Source organism: Babylonia areolata, chromosome 22, assembly GCF_041734735.1.
Source record: "Babylonia areolata isolate BAREFJ2019XMU chromosome 22, ASM4173473v1, whole genome shotgun sequence".
Classification (NCBI taxonomy): domain Eukaryota; kingdom Metazoa; phylum Mollusca; class Gastropoda; order Neogastropoda; family Buccinidae; genus Babylonia; species Babylonia areolata.
Window position 1 is genome coordinate 25,850,676 of NC_134897.1, and position 25,935 is coordinate 25,876,610.

Below are 25,935 nucleotides of genomic sequence, written 5' to 3' on the forward strand. Positions count from 1 at the left end.
ATTATTCGGGTCTAATTACCAACTACCACTCTTTGTGGCTTGCTTGATATTTCACGGGATTACTCCCCTCCCCGCCTCCCCCTTCGAGACTCGGGGAAACACAAGTAAATTCTGAGAGATCTCTTCTGATAATAAATCTTGGATAGTGAGTGACCAAGGCATCCGAAGAGTCGAAATCAACCCATGTTACATGCACACACAAAAAACCCAAAAAAAACAAACTCACTTTCTGGGCTAAAAACGTATATCCAGAGAAGCTCAGCAAAGAAGCATGATCTTGGTAAGCCATATACAACAAATCATGGTCTACGCTACTGATGCTTTTCTTCAAGGGATTCTGTATAATCAGCCACCACCTCCACCACCAATCCCCACTCTGCCTCCCACCCCCACCCCTTTCACATGGTCTAACTGCGTGCATCCCGTTTCCAGTTTGAAGCTACTTCCACCTGCATATCTGGTGCTGTTAGTACTATGGGCTATGCATTATCTCCTGAAAACTTTTATAGCATATTTCAAGTAAGAATTTAAATGACTGTGGGTTTTCAATTCCAAGTGAACCTTTTTTTTTCTTTTTTCTTTTTTGTATAGCTTTTTAGAAATGTCGGCAGTGAATGCAATACAGTACAATGTTTCGTCATTTCTTTTTTAATTGTCACAAAACGATAAAAATGTTTCCAAAATTATATATATATATATATATATATATATATATATTCTTCTTTTTATGTGCTTTGCTTTCAGAAAGCGCGAAGGGCAGGGTGGGGGAGGGGAGGCTGTTCTTAACTCTTGCTACGTTTGGTGCACGTTGATCTAATCCTATGTACTAAAACTGCAATGAATTAGCAGCTTTCGTCACAGGCATGTCGGTTTAAGTTCTCTTTCCAATGGTGTAATCACATACGTATTCCAAATATTTATTTAGTTGTTTTGTTTTAAGTTTAGTACCATACCTTATGGGCCACTCACAGTGACCCAGTTCTGAGTCAAACAGTAATCTGCAGGAGTTTGGTCCCTGAAATTATCTAAATTCACTCAAATATTCTTAACGCTCGAAATGGACACAAAGTTCTATTTTCGGTCTATTTCCTCGTACTCATGAACACATTAGCCAACCTACTACAATGCACAAGTACTCTCACGTCTGCTTTTGGAAGACTTCTGCTGCCGCGTATGACAAGTCTTTTTACTGAATTGTGAAACAAAATGTCTGGATGACTTCCCCCATCGAAGCCACCCTTCTCTCTCTCTCTCTCTCTCTCAAATTTGCATGTGTCTATGTGTTTTGTCAGTTTGGAAATGTCCCATGGCAATGTTCTTTTTTCTTTTATTGCGTGTGTAGTAGAGTGAAACTGAGAGACTATTGAAAAGAGAAATATAAAAGAAAAATAAGAAACTAGTAATGAAGAATAACATAAATAAATGAAAATAGTTATTAATAGATTATTACTATATTTTATAAATGTGCATGGCTTCATATTGTTAGAATGCACAATTCAAGTTTTTACAAAACAGATGACGTATTTGGAATAGAGTTAGGCTACTTCCCTTGATCATTTTTGAAGACAGTTCGCTGATGCTGTGTTCGGTGAGCCAGATGACAGAAGTGCAAGTTGATCAGCTTGTAATATACACTGTCACTTTGTAAAGCCTTTGAGCACACTGCTCAGGTGGGCGTTTCTTCATAGTTTTTTAAAGTATCTTTTTACATATGTATATGTTTAGTTATTTTTGGAAGTTTTATATTTTAGATTTGTACAAGGCTGAACAGACGCCATTGTTGCATCATAACATTTCTTTCTTTCATTTCTTAGTAAACTGGTTTATTGCATGGTGCTGAATGAATTACTAGTAGTGTAACCTTCTGTTAGGATTATTGTACATTTAATCAGATGGTCTGTCGATAACTAAGCCATTTGAGGAATACTGTTGTTTTTCAAAGATAACTTTTCCCAAGCATGAAGGGAGAGATTCTGCTGACGCGGTTTTGGTGTCCTTCCGCTTGTTGGGGATGGGAAACACCTCTTGGGGGGTTGTTATAAGAAATAAGGTTGTTGGTTGGTTTTCTTTACGAAGACCAATATAATCAGTGGTGGTCAGTTGCAAAGTCTTTCTTTTATTGTCTTAAATGATGCCTTTGTTTTCAGTAATGTTTGGCATCAGGATTTTTTTTTGCCCTGTAGTTTCTTTTGGCACTTAAAATTTACATTACTTGCTTCACTTGAAAATAAGTCCTGTTCATATCTCTCCACCACCTCATGGTACACATGGAAAATAGTTTTCTGTTTATTGGTTGCAGAGTTGTCGGTTGTTGTTTTTTTTTTTGTCATGTGTCTTGCTGCATCACATGCACTGTACCATTAAAGTGGAACCACTGTAAACTGTGTTCCCACGTGTTTGGTGTTGGACTGGATGAACGAACTCAGACCCAGGCAGATTGCATCCTCACATAGCTCCCTGCAGTTACACGTGTTTGTTATAATTTTCCTTTTTATGAGGTTAATTGGGACGAAAGCATGCTTGAAGTGTCAGTTTATTTGTCTAGCTATTCCATCAACAAATTCATTCTTTAAGTCTCTCTCTCTCTCTCTCTCAGCGTTTCTTTCAGAATTACGGATCACAGTTTCTTTTTAAGATTTTACCACGTGTTGCATGCTGTGGTCAGGATCAGGAAAAAAACAAAAACAAAACCAACCAACCAACCAAACAAAAAACACACAAAAAAACGTCACCATGGCCAACTTTGGCCATCGTCACAACGGACTTCGTAATACTATTAACAATATTACATTCAAACAGCGCTTTCACATCTCAGATCGCTTCATACATCAACACGTCAGACAGACATTGTGATGTCCGTTGTAAATACAGCCGTGTTCCCTGCACTGATAATCTCATCTTGCGGATGCAACAGCAGTCGATGATTAACGAAAAGGGACTTAACTGTGATTGTCCGGACATGCGTGTAGGGACTTCCTACCAACGGGTAAACAACCTTCGGTTCGTCTTCTTCGTCAAGACGTTGATCGAGCTTTCATCGTGATTTAATCTAACATTCAAGTTACGATACAGTTGTATATCGTTGGTCTGGATCTTCTGCTGGTCTTGTTTGCATGTGTTTGCTTGTTTGCTCGGTTTTGACAGTCTACTGATGGGCGCAATAGCCGAGTGGTTAAAGCGTTGGACTTTCAATCTGAGGGTCTCAGGTTCGAATCTCGGTGACGGTACCTGGTGGGTAATGGGTAGAGATTTTTCCGATCTCCCAGGTCAACATATGTGCAGACCTGCCTGTGCTTAAGTTCGTGTGTATACGCATAAACACATTTCCAAGCAGATCAAATACGCACGTTAAAGATCATGTAATCCATGTCAGCGTTCGGCGGGTTATGGAAACAAGAATATATAGCCTACCCAGCATGCACACCCCCGAAAACGGAGTATGGCGCCTACATGGCGGGGTAAAAATGGTCATACACGTAAAAAGCCCACTCGTGTACATACGAGTGAATGTGGGAATTGCAGCCCACAAACGAAATATAAGAATGATATTCTCGCTGGACATCTTCAGTATCATGTGTGTTGTTTTATACATGTAGGCCCCCCATCCTCCATGAAGCCAGTTTAGATCACCGAAGAACAATTGGAAAACAGATTGATCAGTGGAAAGGGTGAAACAGAGACAAACAGGCAGAAAGACAGAGAGAAAGAGAGACAGATATATAGAGAGAAAGAGAGACAGAGACAGACAGATATACAGAGAGAGAGAGATACTGGTTTTCATGTAGACAATTTCGATCACCGAAGAATTATGGGAAAACCTGTGTTCTATTTCTCCTTTTCGCTATACATCACAAAGCCTTCACAGAGCGCATGCAGCTTGTGCTGTACGCAACTCATCCATGTCCTGACAAAATAATATCCTCTGTTGACAGGACAATCAATAATGAAATCAGCTATCGTTCTCAGAATAAAAACAAAAATGCTCAACGCTGCACATCGTTCACAACACATAATTCAATAATCTCAGCAACATTCCAAGGACTATTATTATCACAGTGCAAACCTGACAGTGGAACGGTGTAGTAGTAGTAGTAGTAGTTGTGACACTCAAATCTGTAACGCAGCTCTTAACCGATAAAAGGCGCTCAGTGTAGGCCTACATACCAACAATGAAATGCGCTCTAGGCAAGTGTATATATGTCACAGCTGATACGATAAACATGTATAAAACAAAGCTAGCTGACGGGAATGTTGATTTGTCAAACAGCTAGAAGAACGGCACGTGGGAAAGATTATAACAATCTGTAACACAAATTTATATATACACCATGCTCACACTCTAGTCAAACATATGCAAATTTTTGATTATAAATCATTACAGATATATGTGATTCATTCAGTGTCACTGAGATGTTGAATCTCTAAGGAGAAAGAACTAACAACAGCAATGTCACATGTCATCATACATTAGAAAAATGAAAATTAATGATGTAAACCATAACAAGAAATAATGTAACCTGTGAAAGGCTTGGCGATGAGGTATGATCAATTGATTTGTCCGTGTTTTCAAGTCATATTTCTGCTGTACCTGGAATGTTGACCATAAGTCGGCATTACATTTTATATTTTGAAAACTATTATTGGTCACACGTATAATATCACTATCAACACAAGAAATCTTTTACATACTGAACTGATCAGTTACATCATATTCACCATCAACAGACACAATTATGTTCACCACAATCGTCTCAATCCTGCACATACCTAACAGATGCAAAAAATAAACCCATAAACACATTTGGTAAAATGTTCAATTCCAGGTGCAGGGCACGTAAATTGGTATCACCCTCGCCACCTCCCCCCCCCCCCTCCCGCCCCCCAAACCCCCTGTTTTTATTATACCCATCATCAAATTGTCATTTGTGTCCACGCTTTGCAGGGTAAATGATGAAGAGGATGGGGAATGCAAAATATATTTAATACTAAAGAAGGCATTTCATTTGTGCTGGACAAATGATTTACACCAGAACAATCCAAGTTAATATAGTATCTCTTGAGGTGTCAATAGATATGTGTTTGTAAGGAAATAATCAGCATCCCTTGCTAAAATAAAGATCCTATATAGTTTTTCTGTATGATCTGGTCTTTGGTCCACATCAGAATACTATCAGATGACTGGCCTGTGAATCCCAACTTAGCATTCATAATATATATATATATATATATATACATATATATATATATATATATATATAATTATATACCGGAAATGAAGTAGCTAATCTCCCGCAGTTGGTTCATATTAGCCATTTCTTTTCTTGTGTTTGGCAGAGAAAGGAACACACATTCATTTTCTTTCACAATAATACTGTCCTGACAAAACACAGCAAAACAGGCTCCGGCAATGTGAGTTTGTGTGAGAATCAGATCAATGTCCATCACAAAGGGTTAGTCCGGTGTGGCAGCCTATTTGTGGCCCTGTTGGTTTTTACCCCCTTTTTCATGTTGTTGATATTTACGGCTCATTTTTTGCCACCCTGACTACTGCCAACAAGCATGCTCATCAATGATGGGTTGTTGGTTGAGGGAAGACTGAGATTAGTGGTAAGGATGCAGGTCACCGTTGTTAATGTGGTCTCCCTCTTAGGGCTGCATTATTTTTGCAGAGCAAAATCAGTTAAACCATTTACAGTAGTACTGAGATGTTCCTGCATTTTGAATTCACGGCACACTGATTCCGTTTCAACACGGTTCAGCATGGTTAATCCTTGACCGTCTATGACACTTTTTTTTTTCTTTCTTCTGACAAAAGCAAAGACAGTTGGTGAGAATTACTTGTTTACAGTACTGAGAAGCAGTTCTTGCACTCCAAATTCATGACACACTGATTCCGTTTCATCACGGTTCAGCAGTCTACGGGGTTGATCCTTTGTCTTGACCGTCCATGACTCTTTCTTCTTCTTCTAAATCAAGCCATTCCTTTCCACTATACCTTTTCGCTTCCACTGTTAGGTTGAAAAGATTCTGACAAAAGCATAGATAGTTGGTGAGAATTACTTGAAAAAAGGGGGAAAACAACAACAAAACCAGAACCAAAAACCCACTATAGTTAGATGCTGCGTGTTCACGGATTGTCAAGCGGTTCAATCATCACTGGTTCTGGTTGATGAAACCTGCCGTCCTGTCAGAGCTAAGGCAAACAAGCGGACTCTGTAACTGCATAGACATCACCAACACCCCATACTGCGGAAAGATGGGACAGAGAAAGTCTTTTCCATTCCATTGACGATGTCTGAAAGAAAAAAGAAGTGGGGTGGAGGTTGGCAGGAGAGTGGGAGCAGGAAGAGTGGCGGTGGTGTCATCTGCAGCTACGTCCACAAAATGTCCAAAGTGAAACACGGCAGTTGTTTGGTCATGACAGAAAAAAAGTTGGTTTTTTTTTGTTTTGTTTTTTTTAAACTATAATCTGAGCCCTACCAAGGTATATGCCGAGTGAACACATAATGTTACTGTTCAAACCACAAACATATAATTTTACATGTCTGTGTATCTACTGGCAGCATGTTCATATGAGAAACCTTGCAATCCATGCGTGTTTGCCACCATGGAACAAAGAAGGAAAATAAAAATAAAAATAAAAAAGAAGAAAAGAGAAAAAATCAAAACGTTTCATTGGGTTTGTCTGCAGCAACAGACTTGGCTCGGATTCCTTAAGTGCAAGAATCCCAGACACTTCTGAATGCGATCCTCAGCCATACCCACCCCCTTCCCTCCCTCACTGCCCGCCTTTCTTTGCCCTTCTGAGGATCTGTGAAGACTGAACTCTTGGCCTGTGAATGTTTCCTTGGAAGGCCGGCCCCGAAATCTGTTTCAGTATTAGGGAGGTGTCAAAACATGTGGACTGATCCATTTAAGCTACACCACATCTACATGAAAAAACTGTACTGTCAGGCCTGTGTCTCTATGACAGTGCAAACATTCCAACTTTCTGAAGGTGACATAGTCCTCAGTATACCAAGGGGACAGTCTGAGGTACAATGATGATCACATAGTTCTCAGAAAAAAAAATGATGACACAGTTATCAGAATAATTACATAGTCTTCAGTATAATGATGACGACGACACAGACCTCAGTATATCGATGATTACATAGTCCTCAGTACAATGATGATGACATAGTCCTAAGTTTTATGAGGACACATTCCTCAGTACAATGACAGACAGTCCTCAGTATGATAATGACGACACAGACCAGTATATTGATGATCACATAGTCCTCAGTATAATGATCACACAGTCCTCAGTATTCTGACAGTTGTTAGTTTTATGAGGATTTCACAGTCCTCAATAAACATAGTACTCAGTATAATAGCATAGTCCATATAATGATGGCATAGTCCTCAGTTATATTGACATTGTCCTTATAATGATGTCTTAGTCATCAATATGATGGTTTTGCATCTCGAGGGGAGAAAACTGCACACTAAATGTGTCAGATGAAGGGAAGATGGTCTGTTTTCTGACACACATCCTACAGTTGTTAACAATGTTTTTCAGCTTTTCTAAACACCTCCAAAGCGTTGTTTTCTCCCCACTTGTAAAATCATCTTTTTTCTGTGAATTTCATTTGAGATGTATGTATGTATGTATGTACATGTATCAGTCAATGGGTGCATGATTGTGTGTGTGTGTGTGTGTGTGTGTGTGTGTGAAGAAAAACAACAACAAAAGATCTGCAAAAATTAAATATATCATAAAGTACAAGACATGCAATTTACCCATTTCATCACATCTGCTTAGCTATACCAACATCAGCTGTTCTTTTTCCTGACCCCATGAGGCAGACACAACCATGTCACCAGTTTGATTTAGGGTGTGTTTCTCAATAAGAATAGAATATGATAGTATATAGAAAAGATTAGAATATGTCTTAAACACCAAGTGTAAGACCCCAAGTGTATTGAGGTCTTAAACACCAAGTGTATTGGGGTCACAAGGAATACTGGGGGGATAGGGAGAATAGCATATAAGCATGGTTATCAGTACAATTAGCAAAAGCTTTGGTGAATTCTTAATGATAAGTAAACTTAGTGCTGCTAAGATAACTCACACTACGCAACCCAGAAGAGTAAACAAAAGCTAAAAATTAATGTTGCAAAGGATCAGGCAGAAAAGCTTAAAATAAACCTTCATCCTTTGGGGGTGCAAAACAAAACAAGAAAAAACTATAACAAACAAAGGAACAAGCTAAAAAGATTCATGATCAATTCTGCACAACAGTAGAAGCAATGGGAAAAGATCGCACACAACTTGAAGGCAGAAAAAAATGACATATAGGATACAATGACAAATGGAAAGAACTTACCAGCACAATGTTTGTAAAGCAGTGATATTGGTTAACGCAGTGATAACTGATTGTGTGTTTTTTTTACAGAACTTTGTGTATGTGTGTTGGGGGGGAACAACATATATATATATATGACCCTCATCTTTATATGAATGCAAATGTTTTTTTCAAACACACAGTGTTCTACTAATAAGACAGGTCATGTGAATGCTGTTCCATGCAACTTACATACCATGCATTTCACGAGTTTACATCTGATTGTGTTTGGGTGGAAGTGCCTGACTTGTTATGTTCAGATGTTTATATGGCTGGGGTCAAGGGTATGCTTGATTGAGGTACTTGTCTTAATAATGAAACAGCGTAAAATAAACAACCAGAAAAATCACCAAAAATGCCCGTACAGAAATATGTGTAGTACATACTCTCACCAATGCACTGACATCAACATGTCATTTTGTGTGTGTGTGTGTGTGTGTGTGTGTACATGTAAATATGTAAATATTACGACCTAAAATAAACTTTTCCACAAGTCCTGTCATCTTAATCACCGATACTAAAACAATCTTTTCACCAGTAAATGTCTTTGCTAAAAATCAAACAAGGTCAGGTATTCTTCATGTTTTCAGTTTTGCTTCTTAAATAATTAAAAGCAAAAAAACAAAAAAACAAAAAACCCCACACCAAATCACACACCTGAAACATACTTCAAGCAATAAAAAAAAACAAAAAAAAAAACTGTCAGCATTGATCACAACGAAATTAGAATGCAAAGAATCTCCTTTCCTATGATATCTATCTATTCACTATTCAGTTTTCTCTCGGTCATTTTTCTCCAACACAAAATGCGTACCAAGCAGATTAAATTTCTTCTCCAACTACTCAACACAACACTGATGCATGCACCACAGATGGAAAAACAGATGGCAGCAAACCAAGCCCCACCAACACAGACACAACACTGGAAGAAGCAAGTTCAGGTTTATTGTCAATGAAAACTGTAACACGGCAAAAATATCATCAACAGATAGTGTACAGTTAATGTTCATGACCATCATTCAAACTGAAAAACAACAACAAAAACACCATGTTAAAAATGGAAGAACAAAATAACAACAGAAAGAAGGAACAGAGATAACATTGCCAGTCTTGTTTCTGTTTTTTTTCTCCCCCCCCCCCCCTTTTTTTTTTTTAGCTGGTCTGTTGAGGAAAACGTAAATATGCTAAAAACACTGCTAACACGATGCAAATGATCCTTTTGTAAGATAAGGTGCATTAGCAAAGATTAACCTATTCTCTTCCACAACAGAATTCAACAACATGCCAAGCCTACAGTTAGGTTGCCACAAGGAAACCAATCCAACACAGGGGTTATTAGCAAAAGCTGCACAGAGTTCAGTTCCATGTGGGTAAAACGGAGGTGGAAATTAAATACCACCAGACACAAAACATAAGTATACACTTTTAATGGCCCCAGTTATATATATATATATATATATATATATATATACATACATCTTTTAAAATGAACAGTCATACCTAAGTCAGAACTTTTTTTTTTTTTTTTTAGGTTTAGAAGTCCTACACCCCACTTCCAATAAAAGAGAGAAAGAGAGACACATAGAGAGAGAAAGCACCATGTCTGTCAATCAACTTGAAAGGTACGAACACAGCCAAAACAGAATACTTGCTATCTAGCATACCTGTAAATATCCCAAAGTGAACAATCCTCAAGTTACATGCAGAGACCTATTCATAAACCAGCTGGCAAGATCTGTGCTCTTAAAGATTCAGAAAAAAAGCACTTTTTCAAATTTTATTTTTTTACTGTTTCTGCAGACCCATACCCAGCGACCTGGCTTCTTAGTAGTGGATACCAAAATATATCCAACAGACATGGCAGTTTCTGTCCACACAACCTTCTGTTGTGTAAAATGGTCACCGGAGGACCTGTACACGAATGATAGTCAATGAGAGAAAACCTTCTTGATCCGGTAATGTGGTCTGAACCTGAACAATAATTATTTTCAGCACACCAGAACAGGATGGTCACATTGTGATGAAGAACTGATTACAACTTGACACTTGCTCCATCAATTCAAAACTAGAGAATTCTCACTACTCATCTGGGAACACAGCAAAACTGTACTGTACAAACACAAAACTAAGACTAAAAAACAACTCAGAATCTTGAAAAGAAAGATGAGTTTGTTAAAGAAAAAGTATGGGAATAGTTGAAGAACCAATGGACCATGAAAATCAGGTTTATGATCAAAACTATTTCCTATGACTGAAAGATACCAGTCACTCTACACAAAATGATAGACGAGAGAAAAAATAGAGCAAACGGTGAAATACACGTGTATGTATGAGAGAAAAAATAGAGCAAACGGTGAAATACACGTGTATGTATGCGACTACAGCACAGTTTTCACTGTGTATGATCAAAGGTACTTCTTGTGACTGTAGCATATCTTCAAAATCCACAGGAAAATGATGAAAGCATAGGATGGAACAAACAGGTGTAATGTACTGGAACTCTGAGCGCTTTTCAGACAATTTCATGTTCAGCACCTCAGGACAGAAGGGTTTGTTTGTAAGAGGAGGGCGTGACCCACAGCCATTAACCCCCTAACCTCTGAACCTTGGTGAAAAGAAAGCAGTGTGGCAAGAGATTGAAATGTAGTCACTACTTTCTGTGTACTTACCACAGTGTCATTGATTTTACTGAACAAAATTACTATGCAGTCACAAGAGAAAGAAAGTTCAAGAACAGAGTGGTGACTGACATCCTGACTTGTAAGTTCAGTCTTTTCTTTATGAACTGACCTCGTTTCACTCACAAGATTACTCATCAGTAGCTGCCAAGGGGTTAAAATATAAGAGGTAACCTAAGGAATCACAAGAAATCCTGAAAAACTAAAGAATGGCCAAAAACAAGGAGAATGGTAAGGAACTATCAAGAACTAAATAACATGTGAAAAGTTTACCATTTCAGAGCCAAACCTATTTTATGCTCAGATACAACTATTTGCCAAGGGATGTTTTGGTAACTAAGGCTAGTAATTAAGATAGCAAATTCTACCATGCAAACTACTAAAGGAAAGTATATAAAACCTATACATTTCTGAAAAGAAAATGAGCACACTATCCAATTTAGAATTATGACCATTTCACATGAATTTAATGAATTTGCGATTGGAAAATTTGTTCAGTAACGCAGACAGAAATTTCTGTCCTGGGGAATTTTTTTACACAGTGGAAGAGGACACAAATTTCCATCCTAGGGCATTCAAGGGGTTAAACAATGACCAAAACAAGAGGACTGCCAAAGAATCACATTAAAAAAACCAAAACAAAACAACAACAAAAATGGAGAAGAGCTGGACAAGATGACTGCTAGAGAATCATAAAAAAACTGAAGTACAGCTGAACTGAGGAACAAGATGACTTCTAAAGAATCATAAAAAAAACTGAAGTACAGCTGAGCTGAGGAACAAGATGACTTCTAAAGAATCATTAAAAAAAATGAAGTACAGCTGAACTAAGGAGCAAGAAGACCGCTAAAGAATCATAAAAAACTTAAGTACAGTTGAGCTGAGGAACAAGATGACTGCTAGAGAATCATAAAAAAACTGAAGTACAGCTGAACTGAGGAACAAGATGACTGCTAAAGAATCATAAAAAAACTGAAGAGCTGAACTGAGGAGCAAGAAGACCGCTAAAGAATCATAAAAAAAATGAAGAAGAGCTAAGGAAGAAGAAGACCGCAAAAGAGTCATGACTAAAAACTTGAGAAGACCTGAGGAAACTTGTAAGCACAAAGAAAATACCCAGAACTGGCCCTGGAAGAAGTAGACCTGTTGTCCCCAAAGCTTTGTTAACAGTATCCTCCTCCACTAGTACTTGCCCCAAGCTGGTAACAGGACTGGTGAGGAATAAAGTTAACACTACTCGCCCCTTTATTCTATCCTGTCAGTTTGAATCTCGCTTCATTGCACTTTAGTAAATGAATCAATGCTGCAATTCCACAGCAACAGTATATAAATTACTGTTTCAAATAACTTGACATTCAACAGTGTGTGTGTGTGTGTGTGTGTGTGTGTGTGTAAAGAGAAAAAGAAAACAAAAAAGGAAATTCTCCAAAAGGAAGAATTCTACTACAATCAAACTGAGAGGCAGCTGAACACTGAAACGATTGATTTCACGCTGATTAGCGCTGAATTGTCTGCTACAGACTGAAAGAAGGTGAGCATTACCTATTCCAGCAGTTGTTACTGTTGTTGTTGTTTGTCAAATTTTAAAAAATTAACATCAAAAGCACAACAATCCACACTTTTACAATCCTATCACCATTAGAAATGAACATAACTGCATATGGAAGTGTTAACTTGCAAAACAAAAACGTAAATAAAAGAAAAGGGCCCACACTTGAAGAAGCTCTCTTGCAGTGCAAGAAAAAACAAACAAACAAGAAAATAAAAAAACAAACCAGGAAGAGGGGAAGAGAGATACTACACACACATGGAAACACCAAAGACAAACATTAAATCAAGAAACAAAAGTTTTTCAAAAGTCAAATTTAATGCAGATAATTGCCATTAATCAAACAATGCATGAATCAAAATAACATGGTATCAAGTTAACAGTATCGATAAAAACAGTAACAACAAAAGAACAAATCAAACTAGACAAATTGTTAAATGCGGCTAAAAAAAACAAAGAGAGAAGAAAACTCAAAGCCAAGGAAAACCCCAACACATCAAGCAGAAAACAACAACAACAAAAAAAAGTGTGATACTCATGTCAACATGCGTCTACTGTTCAGAAGAAAAAAGTTTAAAAAATTTTAGCACAAAGCTAATCTCTCTCATGTACTGATATCTGTCATGGAAGCAAGTAAAATTGGACCAAAAACCAAATGAAAAAGGTCAGAAAGCTTTCTCTCTCTCTCTCTCTCAAGATATTCTAGATAATAACTTTTTTCTTTTTCTTTTTTTTTTTTTTTAAGAAGGGTTTTTAGGGGAAGAGGGAGGAGAATAGCCGAAGAAAAAATAATTTTTTTAAGTGAAAAATATTTATAGAGCCAACCCTGTAAGAGCTCTGCTTTCTTAAAAAGCCCCCTCTTCCCCCCCCCCCCCCTCCCCCCAACAAGAACATTACATAATACTAGTGTTAGAGGTAGCAGCAGCAGTAAAGTACTAGTAGCAGTAGTAGAAGAGTAGTAGTAGAGACTACATGTTATGTCTTTCAGTGACTATAGATAATGATTTTCAAAACTGAAGTACCTGGCTTATTATTACGCATGTATTCCAACTAACACAAGCAGATCTCCATGTTACTACCGGTACTTCTTTTTTTCTTTGTTTTTAATACTCTATTCAAAGAAGAAGCTTGGAATACAGCTAGTTTTGCACAAACTTTAGAAACCAGAGTTACATGTTACTGTGATCAATATTTTGTTTGACTGATTAGAATTAGCACTGAAGCAAACAATTATATTCTTAGCAGATTTGTTTGATAACAACTGTAACCAACATAAAAGTTTTCACAAACTTAAAAAATCTAGAAATTAAAAAAAGATATAATTCAAATATAATTGTCTTTTTGTATGTGTGTTGTTGTTGTTTTTTCATAACAGGAGTTCTCAAATCAAGTACTGTTCAACCTGATAAACGAGAAGAAGAAGAAAGAGGAAAATACTGTTGAACAGTGTACTGTTATTATATGTCTATATTTATTGATAGTATGATATCATAAGCTTATCCTCAAACTGTGATTACTGCATGTGTATGACTGATTATTGTATGTAGAGCTAACTCTAAGCTAACATTTAAGCATATCATGCCTTTGCAAATTGAATGAATCTGGTTCTCATGTATTGTTTGTGTGTTTCACACCACAAATCAGTTTCTCTTAATTGAGATAACAAAAAATTCTTCCAATCTCTAAAAACTAAATTTCATAACCCTGCAAGTACTGAACAAACTAGTTCGTCAATGATTCAAACAGTTCAACAACACATGAATTCAGGCCTATCCATCTGAGTTCAGGGCAGTTCTCTTCTGAAAACAAAGCATGTCTGCAGAAATCCTTTCTTTCTAATAGCTCTAGTCTGCACTTTCACAAGGGCAGCTAACTACCTTCTTCACAGCTAGGCTGTACAACAAGTGGAAAAATGCAGCAACAATTTGAACAAAAAACAACAAAAAAAAACAACAACAACCCACACTAAAAAGAAAAGAAAAAAAGAAGCTCAGTCTATGTAATAGCATGTGTTCTGCTTCAGGTTCAAGGAAGTAAATATTTCAACTATAAATGGAAAAAGAAAAAAAAAAACAATTTTGCTAATACATGCCATACTGATCTTTTAACATCCCCAACCTGCACCCCTTCCCCCCCTCCCCCCCCCCCCCCACCCCTCCTCCCTCCCCAAAACAAGTCACCTGTAAAGTGCATATGAGGCATCTTGTCATCAAGTCTTTAACTACTGATTAGAATGTCATGGAAATTTGGCCCATACCTATGTCATGTCATCGGGCCCAACAGGTAGAAATGATTCTATCGGTGGTAATGTCTCACCATCATTAAATGAACATTAGAAATGACTTTGATGGTGTCACCATCATTACAGGAACATAACTTTTCTTAGCAAGGCTAGTAAAAAAAAAAAATAAAAAAATAAAAAAAAAAAAAAAGAAGAAGGAAGCAATGATACATGTCAGACAACTGTTTTCCTTTTCCTTCAGCAACGCCAGCAACTGACTGAAAAACATGTCTTCCCAGCTGCATCAATATTGATACATATGACTCCCATTCTCCCGAGAAGATAATTCTGCCACAGAAAAAAAACCCATGTCTTCAGACTTTTTTGATAGAAAATAACAACTCCCTGCCCCCCTCCCCCCCCAAATAAAAACCCACAAAAATTATATATATATATATATATATATAAAGAGAGAGTGAGAGAGAGACGCACAAAAGTAAAAGGCAGAACCACAAATATCATTCATGAGGCAAAGAGAGCGCAAGAGATAAAAGGAAAACCACAAAGTTTTAAACAAAACTAAAGAAAAAAACAAAACAACAACAACCACAAATGAATAAGTCACGAAAAAGCCCTAACCATGGGTCCAGATCAAGCTCTAAGCCAGAAGATACAAACACCTACACAGACATTCATCAAACATGTTGCCTCTGGTCCAGCACAGGACCACATCAGGACAGCCTACACAGACATTCATCAAACATGTTGCCTCTGGTCCAGCACAGGACCACATCAGGACAACCTACACAGACATTCATCAAACATGTTGCCTCTGGTCCAGCACAGGACCACATCAGGACAGCCTACACAGACATTCATCAAACATGTCGCCTCTGGTCCAGCACAGGACCACATCAGGACAGCCTACACAGATTTTCTATGCCAGGTTTCTGTCAGGGTGTATCACCGATGGGTACATTTGCAGCATGTCATGGTTCCAATACATCATCCAAAATATTGCTAATACATCATGGAAGGAAGTATGATTCACTTTTTTGTTTGTTTTGTACAATCTGTAGATGAAACAGCATGCATAGGAATTGTATGAACTCTCACAAACTGACCACGCTCCTACACACACACAATGTCAATGAAAACAGTATATATACATCAGCGAAACACTATCTTCATGTCTATAAATCGGCTGCAGGGGAAAACGTTCATCTCACAACCATAAATGGAAGGGGTGTTGGGGGACAGGAAGAGGAAAGGCAGAGAGCTAGACTTGAGTACGAGGGAGACAGACACTAACAAATGCTTTGATATTCAATAGCATCCTCCTACCAAAGAATCAAATAACACAAAGAGAAAAAAGAAAACAAAAAAAAGCCCATAAAAAACCTCATGTAAATTTTTAAAAATAAAAAAAAGAGGTGGGGGGTGGGGGGGAGAACAGGAGAGAATCCTATGATGAAAAATATGATGAACAGCTAAAAGATGATAAAATAATGCTCAGTATATACAACAAGAAGATAACTGTACATTTCCTGATGAAGATCCAACTGTTTCATTATTTGCATGTTTCTTTTTTTTTTCTTTCTTTTTTTTTTGTATGTCTCTTTCCCTCTCTCTCTCTCTCTCTCAGAGACACACGGCATAAACATGCAACAGACGCTCTTGGAAGAATAACAAACCTAGCATGGTACTAGGAACTCCACAGGCCTCTATCCCTAGGAACTAGGTGAACTAGGACTAGGTCAAGGGCTGAAAGAACTAGGTAGAAGGCAAGGCAGTGTTCTATTCATTAATTTCCACAACCAACACACAAGACTTCCTAGCAGCATTCACATCCACAATGTACAAAAAAGACAAAACGCTAGACAAGTGAACGTCACCAGAACCACATCAGTGACACAATTCTTCCTTTTCCATTTGAGGCAGAACTGAGACTGGACACGAATGATAAGGGGAAGGACACTCAGGATGGTGAGAGGGAGAGTGGGGTAGGGGTGGGAGGTGGGGGGATGTGATGACTCATGAACAAATTCAAACTATCATCAAACACTGCTTTCAGAAACTTCCACAGGGAAACACCAGCAGTGGAGTCATGGCCTACAGGTAACGCATCCGCCTCGGAAGCGAGAGAATCTGAACGAGCTGGTTCGAATCACGGCTCAGCTGCCAATATTTTCTCCCCCTCCACTAGACCTTGAGTGGTGGTCTGGACGCTAGTCATTTGGATGAGACGATAAACTGAGGTCCCATGTGCAGCATGCACTTAGCTCACATAAAAGAACCCATGGCAAAAAAAGGGTTGTTCCTGGCAAAATTCTGTAGAAAAATCCACTTCGGTAGGAAAAACAAGTAAAACTGCATGCAGGAAAAAATACAAAAAAATGGGTGGTGCTCTCAGTGTAGCAACGCGCTCTCTCTGGGGAGAGCAGCCCGAATTTCACACAGAGAAATCTGTTGTGACAAAAAAATGGAAAAAACAATACAATGGTACATAGTAAAACTCCCATTCTTTAAGCAGACAAAGGAATCCATGGCAAATTCCATTCTGTCAGACAGTACCTGTACAGCTGGAGCCTTTAGGAATCCCCCACTTTTACTGTACCATCCACCATTCACAAAACATAATAAAATTGTGGGTCCCTTTTTTTTTTCCTTTTGGCATCCCCCATAGTATGATGAATGTAAAAAGAAATACAAATACACAATAAAATGAGCTAAGCAAACAGCTGTAAGTCAAAACAACCAAATGCTAAAACCAGAAAATACGATGCAAACCACCACCAGTCTTTAAGGAGTCAACCGTAAAGAAAAAAGCAATAATGAAGTAGAGGATGAAAGGAATGCGATAACACACACATACACAGTTCAGTGAGCTACGTCAACAGCTGAAATCAAACAAGTCAATGATGAAATAATGAGAATATGTCGATCCATTTAAGAATTCAAAATGACTGCAATAAAAAATATAAAAAATCGCTAAACACCACCACCTGTTGATGACGTCCGCCCCAAGACAAACAAGAAAGATATCAGAATCAGAGAATGAAAGAAACAAGAAACACACAAATGAACTGTGTGAGCTCAACAAACAGCCAGTCAATGCAAAAGTAAACCACCCAATAATGAACCTTTTTTCTTTTTTCAGTTCAATTTGAAAGACTGGACAGAAAATACCCAGAACAACAGAAATGGATCCATGAAGACACCACCCCCATTACAGTGACTACCCAAAGGCAAAATGCAGTCACCAGCCAGTGGATGACTCAGACCTGTTTACCCCTAAACTCTGATTTAAAAGAAAAAAAGAAAAAAGAAAAAAAAAGAGTCAAAGGCTGAGAATCGTTTTACTGCCACAAGAGCAGTGAATGACATCCCCTGTGTCCAGGGTTCAGCACTGGAAGGTGGGGCCCAGTCCTCTCCTTCAGCCAGTTCCACCTTCCCTAACACAAGTCAGGCACCCATTCACTCCCAGAACATGACACCATGTACCCAAACAGGGCATCAAATCCTGATCACTGAACAACACTGGATCAAAGTCCATCGCCTCACCGACTCTGCCACAGCACCTCCAACCAGCAGAACCTCTTGCCCAAAATAGTCGTTTGAGACAACCAAACAGCAATCTTCCTTTTGTGGCTGACCATGCTGACCACTGTCTTCATCATTAGAGCTGCTGTTCTCCACCTTAACTGACCAACGTTAAGCCACTTTGAAGTCCAAGTGCTATGGTTTTCTGTCCAAGAAAATGGAGGCCCATTCACCAGATACGAAAATAGGACTGTGCAGCTGTGATGTGCAACACACACCAATGCAAAACGTTGGACTGGAAACCAAATCTAAATGTCTTCTTTTGAAATTTATACTTGAAGAAGTCATAAAATCTAAATTTGCTAACATGCAGCGTAATGGCTTAAATTAACAAAAAGTAATATTTTAAATCAAAACACCTGCTTTTGAAATTTATACTTCAAGTGGTCACAATATCGCAATTGTTTACAGGCAGCGTAATGGTGTATACTGACAAAATGTGATACAATACAATAAATTGTAAGGGCAAACAGGTCTGAACGGAGTCCACAGTGCGGTCACCAACCCATGTGAAGGCCCATCATCACAAGACATGCATGGACAGGGAATCTCTCCGGCACAGAGGCACATGCCATGAACCTACAGGCACCCCTGTTGTAAGTCACTGGACAGCATCACAGCTTCATCAGCTGGCAGGAAGGGAACACCCACGGCCAGCTCAGAGGGAAACATCAGATCAAGAGACATAGAAAACACAACCCTTTTCCAAAATACTGCATGACATTTCAATAGTATTCCTGTGATGACATATCAAAATCATTCTCATGATGACATAACAACAGTATTTCTACGATGTCATTTCAATAGTATTCTTACCATGACATTGCAATAGTATCTCAAATGATATCATTTCAACAGTGTTCTAAAGAAAACATTACAACAGTATCCTAATGATGTAATTTCAATAGTAATCCTATGATGATGTTTCAACAGCATTCCATTGGTGTTCATTTCAATAGTATCCTAACTAGGACATATCAACAGCATTCCTATCTGTCAACAGGCACACGACAGTCCAGAGACAGGATCATGGTTTTTGGCCTAAAAGGATGACACCAAATCAGAGTAAACAGGAAGAAAAACACAGAAGCCTGATGTCAAGGGAAAATCAAACTCACTCCACATAAACCCCCATGCAGAGTCACACTGTAGCCTCAGTCAAAAATCAATCGGAGGTTCCCCGCTGCGCACATGATAGGACAGCTGTATGACATCAACACAGCCACCCCCTCTTCACGGACACTGAAAGAAGACGAGCACTTCAATTCAGTTAAGTTGCTGAAGGAGGCATCACTGCCTTCAGACAAATCCATATGTGCTGTACCACATCTGCTAAGCAGATGCCTGACCAGCAGTGTAACCCAATGTGCTTAAAACAAGAGCTGGTTCGGGATTGACCTCTCGCACCCGAAGCGAGAATCATACCGTTAGACCAATGAGCATCATTGTGTGATTGTCTAGGGGAGTGTGATTCTCAACCCACAAAACTGTACATGTATCTTCCAACAGCTGATCCTCTACCATGCTGACAGGATGCAACAATCAAAAAACGAAACTGAAAACTAAAGTTTAATTTAAAGAAAAAAAAGACTGACAGGCCACATAGTCAATGTTCCAAATTTCAACAAGAGATTCACCATCCACAGTTGATATGAACTCTGTCATGAGATTCCGATAAATAATCTTTCAGTGTCCGATCCCAGACATGAGTGTATTATCAAAGGGCAATACACAAAAACATATAACTCTCAAACAAAATCAACATTTCTTTTCCATGCCCAAAGCAACTGCTCAAAAAGAAAACAAAAACTGGTAAAAATATCAGATCAAAATTTAACAAATTGTTCATGAATACAGGCTACTACCCCGTTCCTTCTAGTGACATACAAGACGCGGCGACTGTTTGACAAAGTGAGGCATCGAAACAGCGTCATCGTGATGAACGCCAGCCTTCCGGTAACATCTGGTTGTGGACGGCCAAGAAAATACAGACTATTGCCAAGGGTATGTGAGGGGTAGGAACTGGGAACAAACAATCACTCAATCTCCAAATAAACACCTAACTCCACACACAAGTTTATCTTTGTTAACGTACATTGTAACAGAGACACATCTTCAGAGTATTCATCCTCCAAACAGACAGCAGGTCTGGACTCAACAAAGAAAGGAGCAAAATGAAAAAATAGAAGTAGTAGTTGATCAACAATTTTCTGTGATTCATCGTCATGGTAGCAGAGGACAGGCCATACAGGTCACTGAGAAAGCAACAGGAACAGTCACTGTGTTCTTCACTGTTACAGACTGGTACATAAGCACAAACGTATGACATGCACTTTGTGAAGGAATGACTTGATGTGAGTGGCGAGCAAAACGCCGAGTGGTTTACACTTCTCTGAACACGACTGAACAGTATCAGCGAGGGGTGAAGTCAGATGGGAGACACACGGCCACACATATGCCATGCACACAGACAGTAACAAAGTCCTGAGATTCTATCAATATAGCTTAGCATGTATGTACAAAAAGTCAAGGATGAAAGTACAACAGCTGAAAGACAAACAGGTGTCCAAACAAAACACTGAAAGTCCACCTATTTTGTACCGGACACTTGAAAAGCCATGTGCATAACCTGTGTGGAAGTGGAGATATTCCAGCTGGCAGCACAGCACAGCGTTCCGCACACTGCGTGTTGACATGAAGACATATGGAACTCTGCTCCACTATTAACATCATCTTTAACAGCTGTCTTGGCCATCTGTTACACTAAGCTTTATTCTCCTTAAACTGAAAGTAAATGCAAGAGACGTTTCCAATAACAAATAAAGATTCAGGTCACCTTACAACTGTATTTTCTCAAGACTTTTGTTATTTCAGGGATTGCTCAATCATGTTTCCAGTTACAATTAAAGACTCAGGTCACCTTACAAGTGTCTTTTCTCAAGAGTTGTAAAACCCTGCTGATGTTTAACACTTGGTCTGTGATAAAGATATCTGTTTCTTTGTTCTTTATCTTTTGAGACAGAAACAATCTATATGCTAGTTAAAGGCCAGAGTACAATAGATAGAAACGGTATGTACACTAGTTAAAGGCCAGAGTTCAGAGAGAAACTGTAAGCTAGTTAAAGACCAGAGTTCAGACAGAAACTGTAAGCTAGTTAAAGGCCAGAGTTCAGACAGAAACTGTAAGCTAGTTAAAGGCCAGAGTTCAGACAGAAACTGTAAGCTAGTTAAAGGCCAGAGTTCAGACAGAAACTGTAAGCTAGTTAAAGACCAGAGTTCAGACAGAAACTGTAAGCTAGTTAAAGGCCAGAGTTCAGACAGAAACTGTAAGCTAGTTAAAGGCCAGAGTACAGACAGAAACTGTAAGCTAGTTAAAGGCCAGAGTTCAGACAGAAACTGTCTTTATGCTAGTTAAAGGCCAGAGTACAACAGACAGAAACAGTCTGTACACTGTATGCTAGTGATAGGCCAGAGTACAACAGACAGAAACAGTCTGTACACTAGTTAAAGGCCAGAGTACAACAGACAGAAACAGTCTGTACACTAGTTAAAGGCCAGAGTACAATAGACAGAAACAGTCTGTACACTAGTTAAAGGCCAGAGTACAATAGACAGAAACAGTCTTTATGCTAGTTAAAGGCCAGAGTACAATAGACAGAAACAGTCTGTACACTAGTTAAAGGCCAGAGTACAATAGACAGAAGCAGTCTGTACTCTAGTTAAAGGCCAGAGTACAATTGTCAGAAACACTTTGTACACTAGTTAAAGACCAGAGTACAATAGACTGAAACAGTCTTTATGCTAGTTAAAGGCCAGAGTACAATAGACAGAAACAGTCTGTACACTAGTTAAAGACCAGAGTACAATAGACAGAAGCAGTCTGTACTCTAGTTAAAGGCCAGAGTACAAATGTCAGAAACACTTTGTACACTAGTTAAAGACCAGAGTACAATAGACTGAAACAGTCTTTATGCTAGTTAAAGGCCAGAGCACAATAGACAGAAACAGTCTGTACACTAGTTAAAGGCCAGAGTACAACAGTCAGAAACAGTCTGTACACTAGTTAAAGGCCAGAGTACAGACCAACCAAACAAGTCGTGTTCATATTGCTCTGTATAACAATGAATCAACAAACCAGGAAATATCCACGCTCTCTTCATGGCAATGTGTGTTATTCTGAACATTTAAACACAAGTACATTCAGACAACTGGGATGTTTCACAGAGATTCTTGTGGCCAGTCAGTATTTAACCCTGAAAGCTGTGTATAATTTCAGCTGTGTAACATACTCTTGAAATATTTTTTTCAAAGCAATAATCAACCTGTAATAATCACCAGAATGCAAGCAAGCAAAAAAACAAAAAAAACAACAACAAAAAACGAAGAAACCACCACCCTCAGGCCACGATTTAAGAGAAGTTTCAGAAGTTGAATAAAATCTGTGACATTTCACAATGTGTTCCACAAGGGAGAAATGGGATTTCAAAAAATAATCTGAATAGTTTTCAGAAGAAACAAAAAAAGAAAGTGAAATTCCTTCAGTTGTTCCCTCTGTTACATTTCTCATTTCGTTTTTTTTTTTGTTCTCTTCCTTATTTTCTTTCTTTACATGCACACATTTGTGAAATATTTCTTCTTAAAGAAATGTGTCTTACATACAATAAGTTGTTGTTTGATGAAATGAACATTCATACAGCCACGCTAATGTTTCTGTGGTACATTTCATAAATAACAGCCTCTAAAACTGTGCTTATACATCCTGCCAATAATTCATAGCTGAAATTTATATAGAGAGAGTATGGTCGAACCTGCCCCAGTATGATATGTACAAGTGACAGTCCTTTCCGCTTCTCACTCATGAAACATTCATGGTGTCATAGTAAATACAGTTATTCACACAGTCAAGGCAACATATTCTGGCGCAGTATGATATGGTATACTTCATATCTTTCCATCTCCAAAACATTAATATCAACATAGAATGGATCGTCTACGCACTGAGTTCTGCTTTGTTTGAAAGGAATGTCGTAATGAGGCATTATTCAAAATGCTTTTCCACACTGAACTTTAACAGCAGGCTGACATTTGTGCTTTCAGGTGCCTTCTGAAATAGTCTTTCTCATGAAAAGTTATTGCAATTTTTCTTTTTCATTCCACTGCACCGTTGAGTAAAGAAGTTTGCAGTATGTCTTCATAAATCTTTTACCATCAAATACCCCAATGCAGACTCGTTGGCACAGAGCCACTGCACTGCTGAGTAAATAAGTTTGCAGTATGTCTATATAAATCTTTTGCTATCAAGGACTCCAATGCAGACTTGTTGGCACAGAGCCCAAAGCAAGCAGTTAGTTCTATGTTTCTTTGCTTGCTAGTGCACTTGACACAAGTGTGTATAATGATCTGTCAATGTGTAGTTTTACATCCTTGAATAAACTGTCCTGTCCAAATTACTTTTTTGCTCAATGATGATCTGTCAATGTGTAGACTTTAATCCTTTAATAAAAATGTCAAATCACTTTTTTGACATATGATGGTCTGTCAAAGCGCATGAATAAACTGTCCGTGAATAAACTGTCCTGTCCAAATCAATTACTAAATCATTTTTTGTTGCCTGTTCACTCATCTGTAACCTAATTTCAAGGGGAAGGGCAGATGATGGGTGGGGAAAATGCAATGCATATCCAATCATAAAAGAAACTGTGCCCCCAAATGTATCCTGGTACTCCCAGCGTATGTCAAATAAATACTTTTCAAGACACAAGTCTGACACATCTATTGCATTTTGGACCACAGGAATATGATCATGGTGAACAGTTCAAAGCACCACATGTTCCATGAAACAACTGGACCACTTCAGCTCAGTGACAACGGTCCACAGTAACAACAATGCACTGGTTGGGGTGACTGTAACGTCGACGTCAACGCACACTGCCTTTCAGGACCAGCCTTACAATCCACCACAAATATCTCTGTATCTCTTTGTTAATCATTCAAAACATCAGCCTCTATATCCATACATCAAGTCAATTATGCCTATCATTATCATCATTATTATTCCAACATGAACAAAAACACACAGGGTTTGTGAAACAGCCACAGCGTCCACAAAGGGAGGAAGCAGTGTAGGTGGGGTGGGGGGTCGAGAGGGGTGGGGATGGGGAGTGGGGTGTGTGCAGGGGGGGTGAGGGACTAGGAGTAGAAGGTGAGGACACTCTTCTGGTTCCCTCTCAGCAGCAGAGTGGGGGGCAGGTCTCGGGTCAGGATGTCCAGCCAGATCATGTACAGGCCTGCAGAGCACGTGCCCTTGCGAGGCATCGGCAGAGTCCTGCACACACACACACACACACACACATACAATTGAGGATAAGGACCACATGAACTTAAAACTGAAAGAGGATGTTACCACACGTATTTCAGTTTCTCAAGGAGGTGTCACTGTGTTTGGACTAAACCATATACGCAACACCACATCTTTTAGGTAGATGCCTGACCAGCAGCATACCCCAACACGTTTAGACTTTGAGTGCATGCACATATATTTCTGAACCTATCAGTGGATTTCTGCTGCTGAATTTTGTAAGAGGACAACACTCTGATGGCCATGGGTTCTTTTTCAGTGCACCAAGTGCGTGCTGCATATGGGACCTGGTTTATTGTCACATCTGAATGACAAGAAGCTCAGTTTGATTTTCCAGTCAAACTAGGGAGAAAGCGAGAGCGGGGTTCAAACACAGACCCTGACATACTCTCTGTATACATATGCTAGGGTGTGAATGTCCACTGGTTTGAATCCCACACACAGACTGGGATTTTTACTCTCCCATCCACTGGACACTAGAGGTAGTCTGCATGCCAGTCTCCCAGAAGAGACAATAAATAGAGACCCCATGCGCAGCACAACTTAAGGTACAGAAAAGAACCCACAGCAACGAAAGGGTTGTCCCTGGCAAAATTCTGAAGGAAAATTCACTTTGGCAGCAAAAAAACAAAAAAAACAAAAAAAAACCCACTCACAAGACAGAAAATAAGGTAAAAACGCGTGGCACCGTGCTGTGGTGACCTTCTCTCCACAGAGACAGCAGCCAAAAACTTTCGCACAGAGAAATGTGTTGTGACAAAAACTAGTCCAGCACAACAACTAACACAAACTTACAGCACAATGAGTGAGGCTTCATTGGACCTCTCCATCACCAGCTCTTTGACCCGAAGATGGCGTCTTGTCTGAAAACACAAGTTAACAGTTTCACACCTACTAGAGCATGGAGGATTATAACATTATTTTATCTGAAAACACAAGTTTACAGTTTCAATCAACCTTTCACTCCTACCAGAGCATGTAAACTTACAATATCATTTTATCTGAAAACACAAAATCTAAGTTTTAATCAAACTTTCACGAAGCAGAGGATTACAGCATTATCTTATCAGAAAAGACAATTTACAATTTTAATCAACCTATCACTCCTACTGGAGCATGGGTATTACAATATTACCTTA

General features: G+C 38.8%; 1 protein-coding gene across 3 annotated transcripts in view; it reads right to left on the reverse strand.

The window, feature by feature from the left end:
• Positions 1–9,318: 9,318 nt before the first annotated feature.
• Positions 9,319–25,935, reverse strand: part of LOC143297387 (solute carrier family 12 member 1-like) — a 79,185-nt gene continuing 62,568 nt past the window's right edge. For all 3 annotated transcript variants that reach the window (XM_076609705.1, XM_076609704.1, XM_076609706.1), the window contains 2 exons: positions 25,592–25,659; positions 9,319–24,763 (listed from right to left, as the gene is read on the reverse strand). In XM_076609705.1, coding sequence (XP_076465820.1) covers positions 24,628–24,763; positions 25,592–25,659 — 204 coding nt within the window. In that variant the 3' untranslated portion in view covers positions 9,319–24,627. The remainder of the gene's footprint in view (positions 24,764–25,591; positions 25,660–25,935) is intronic.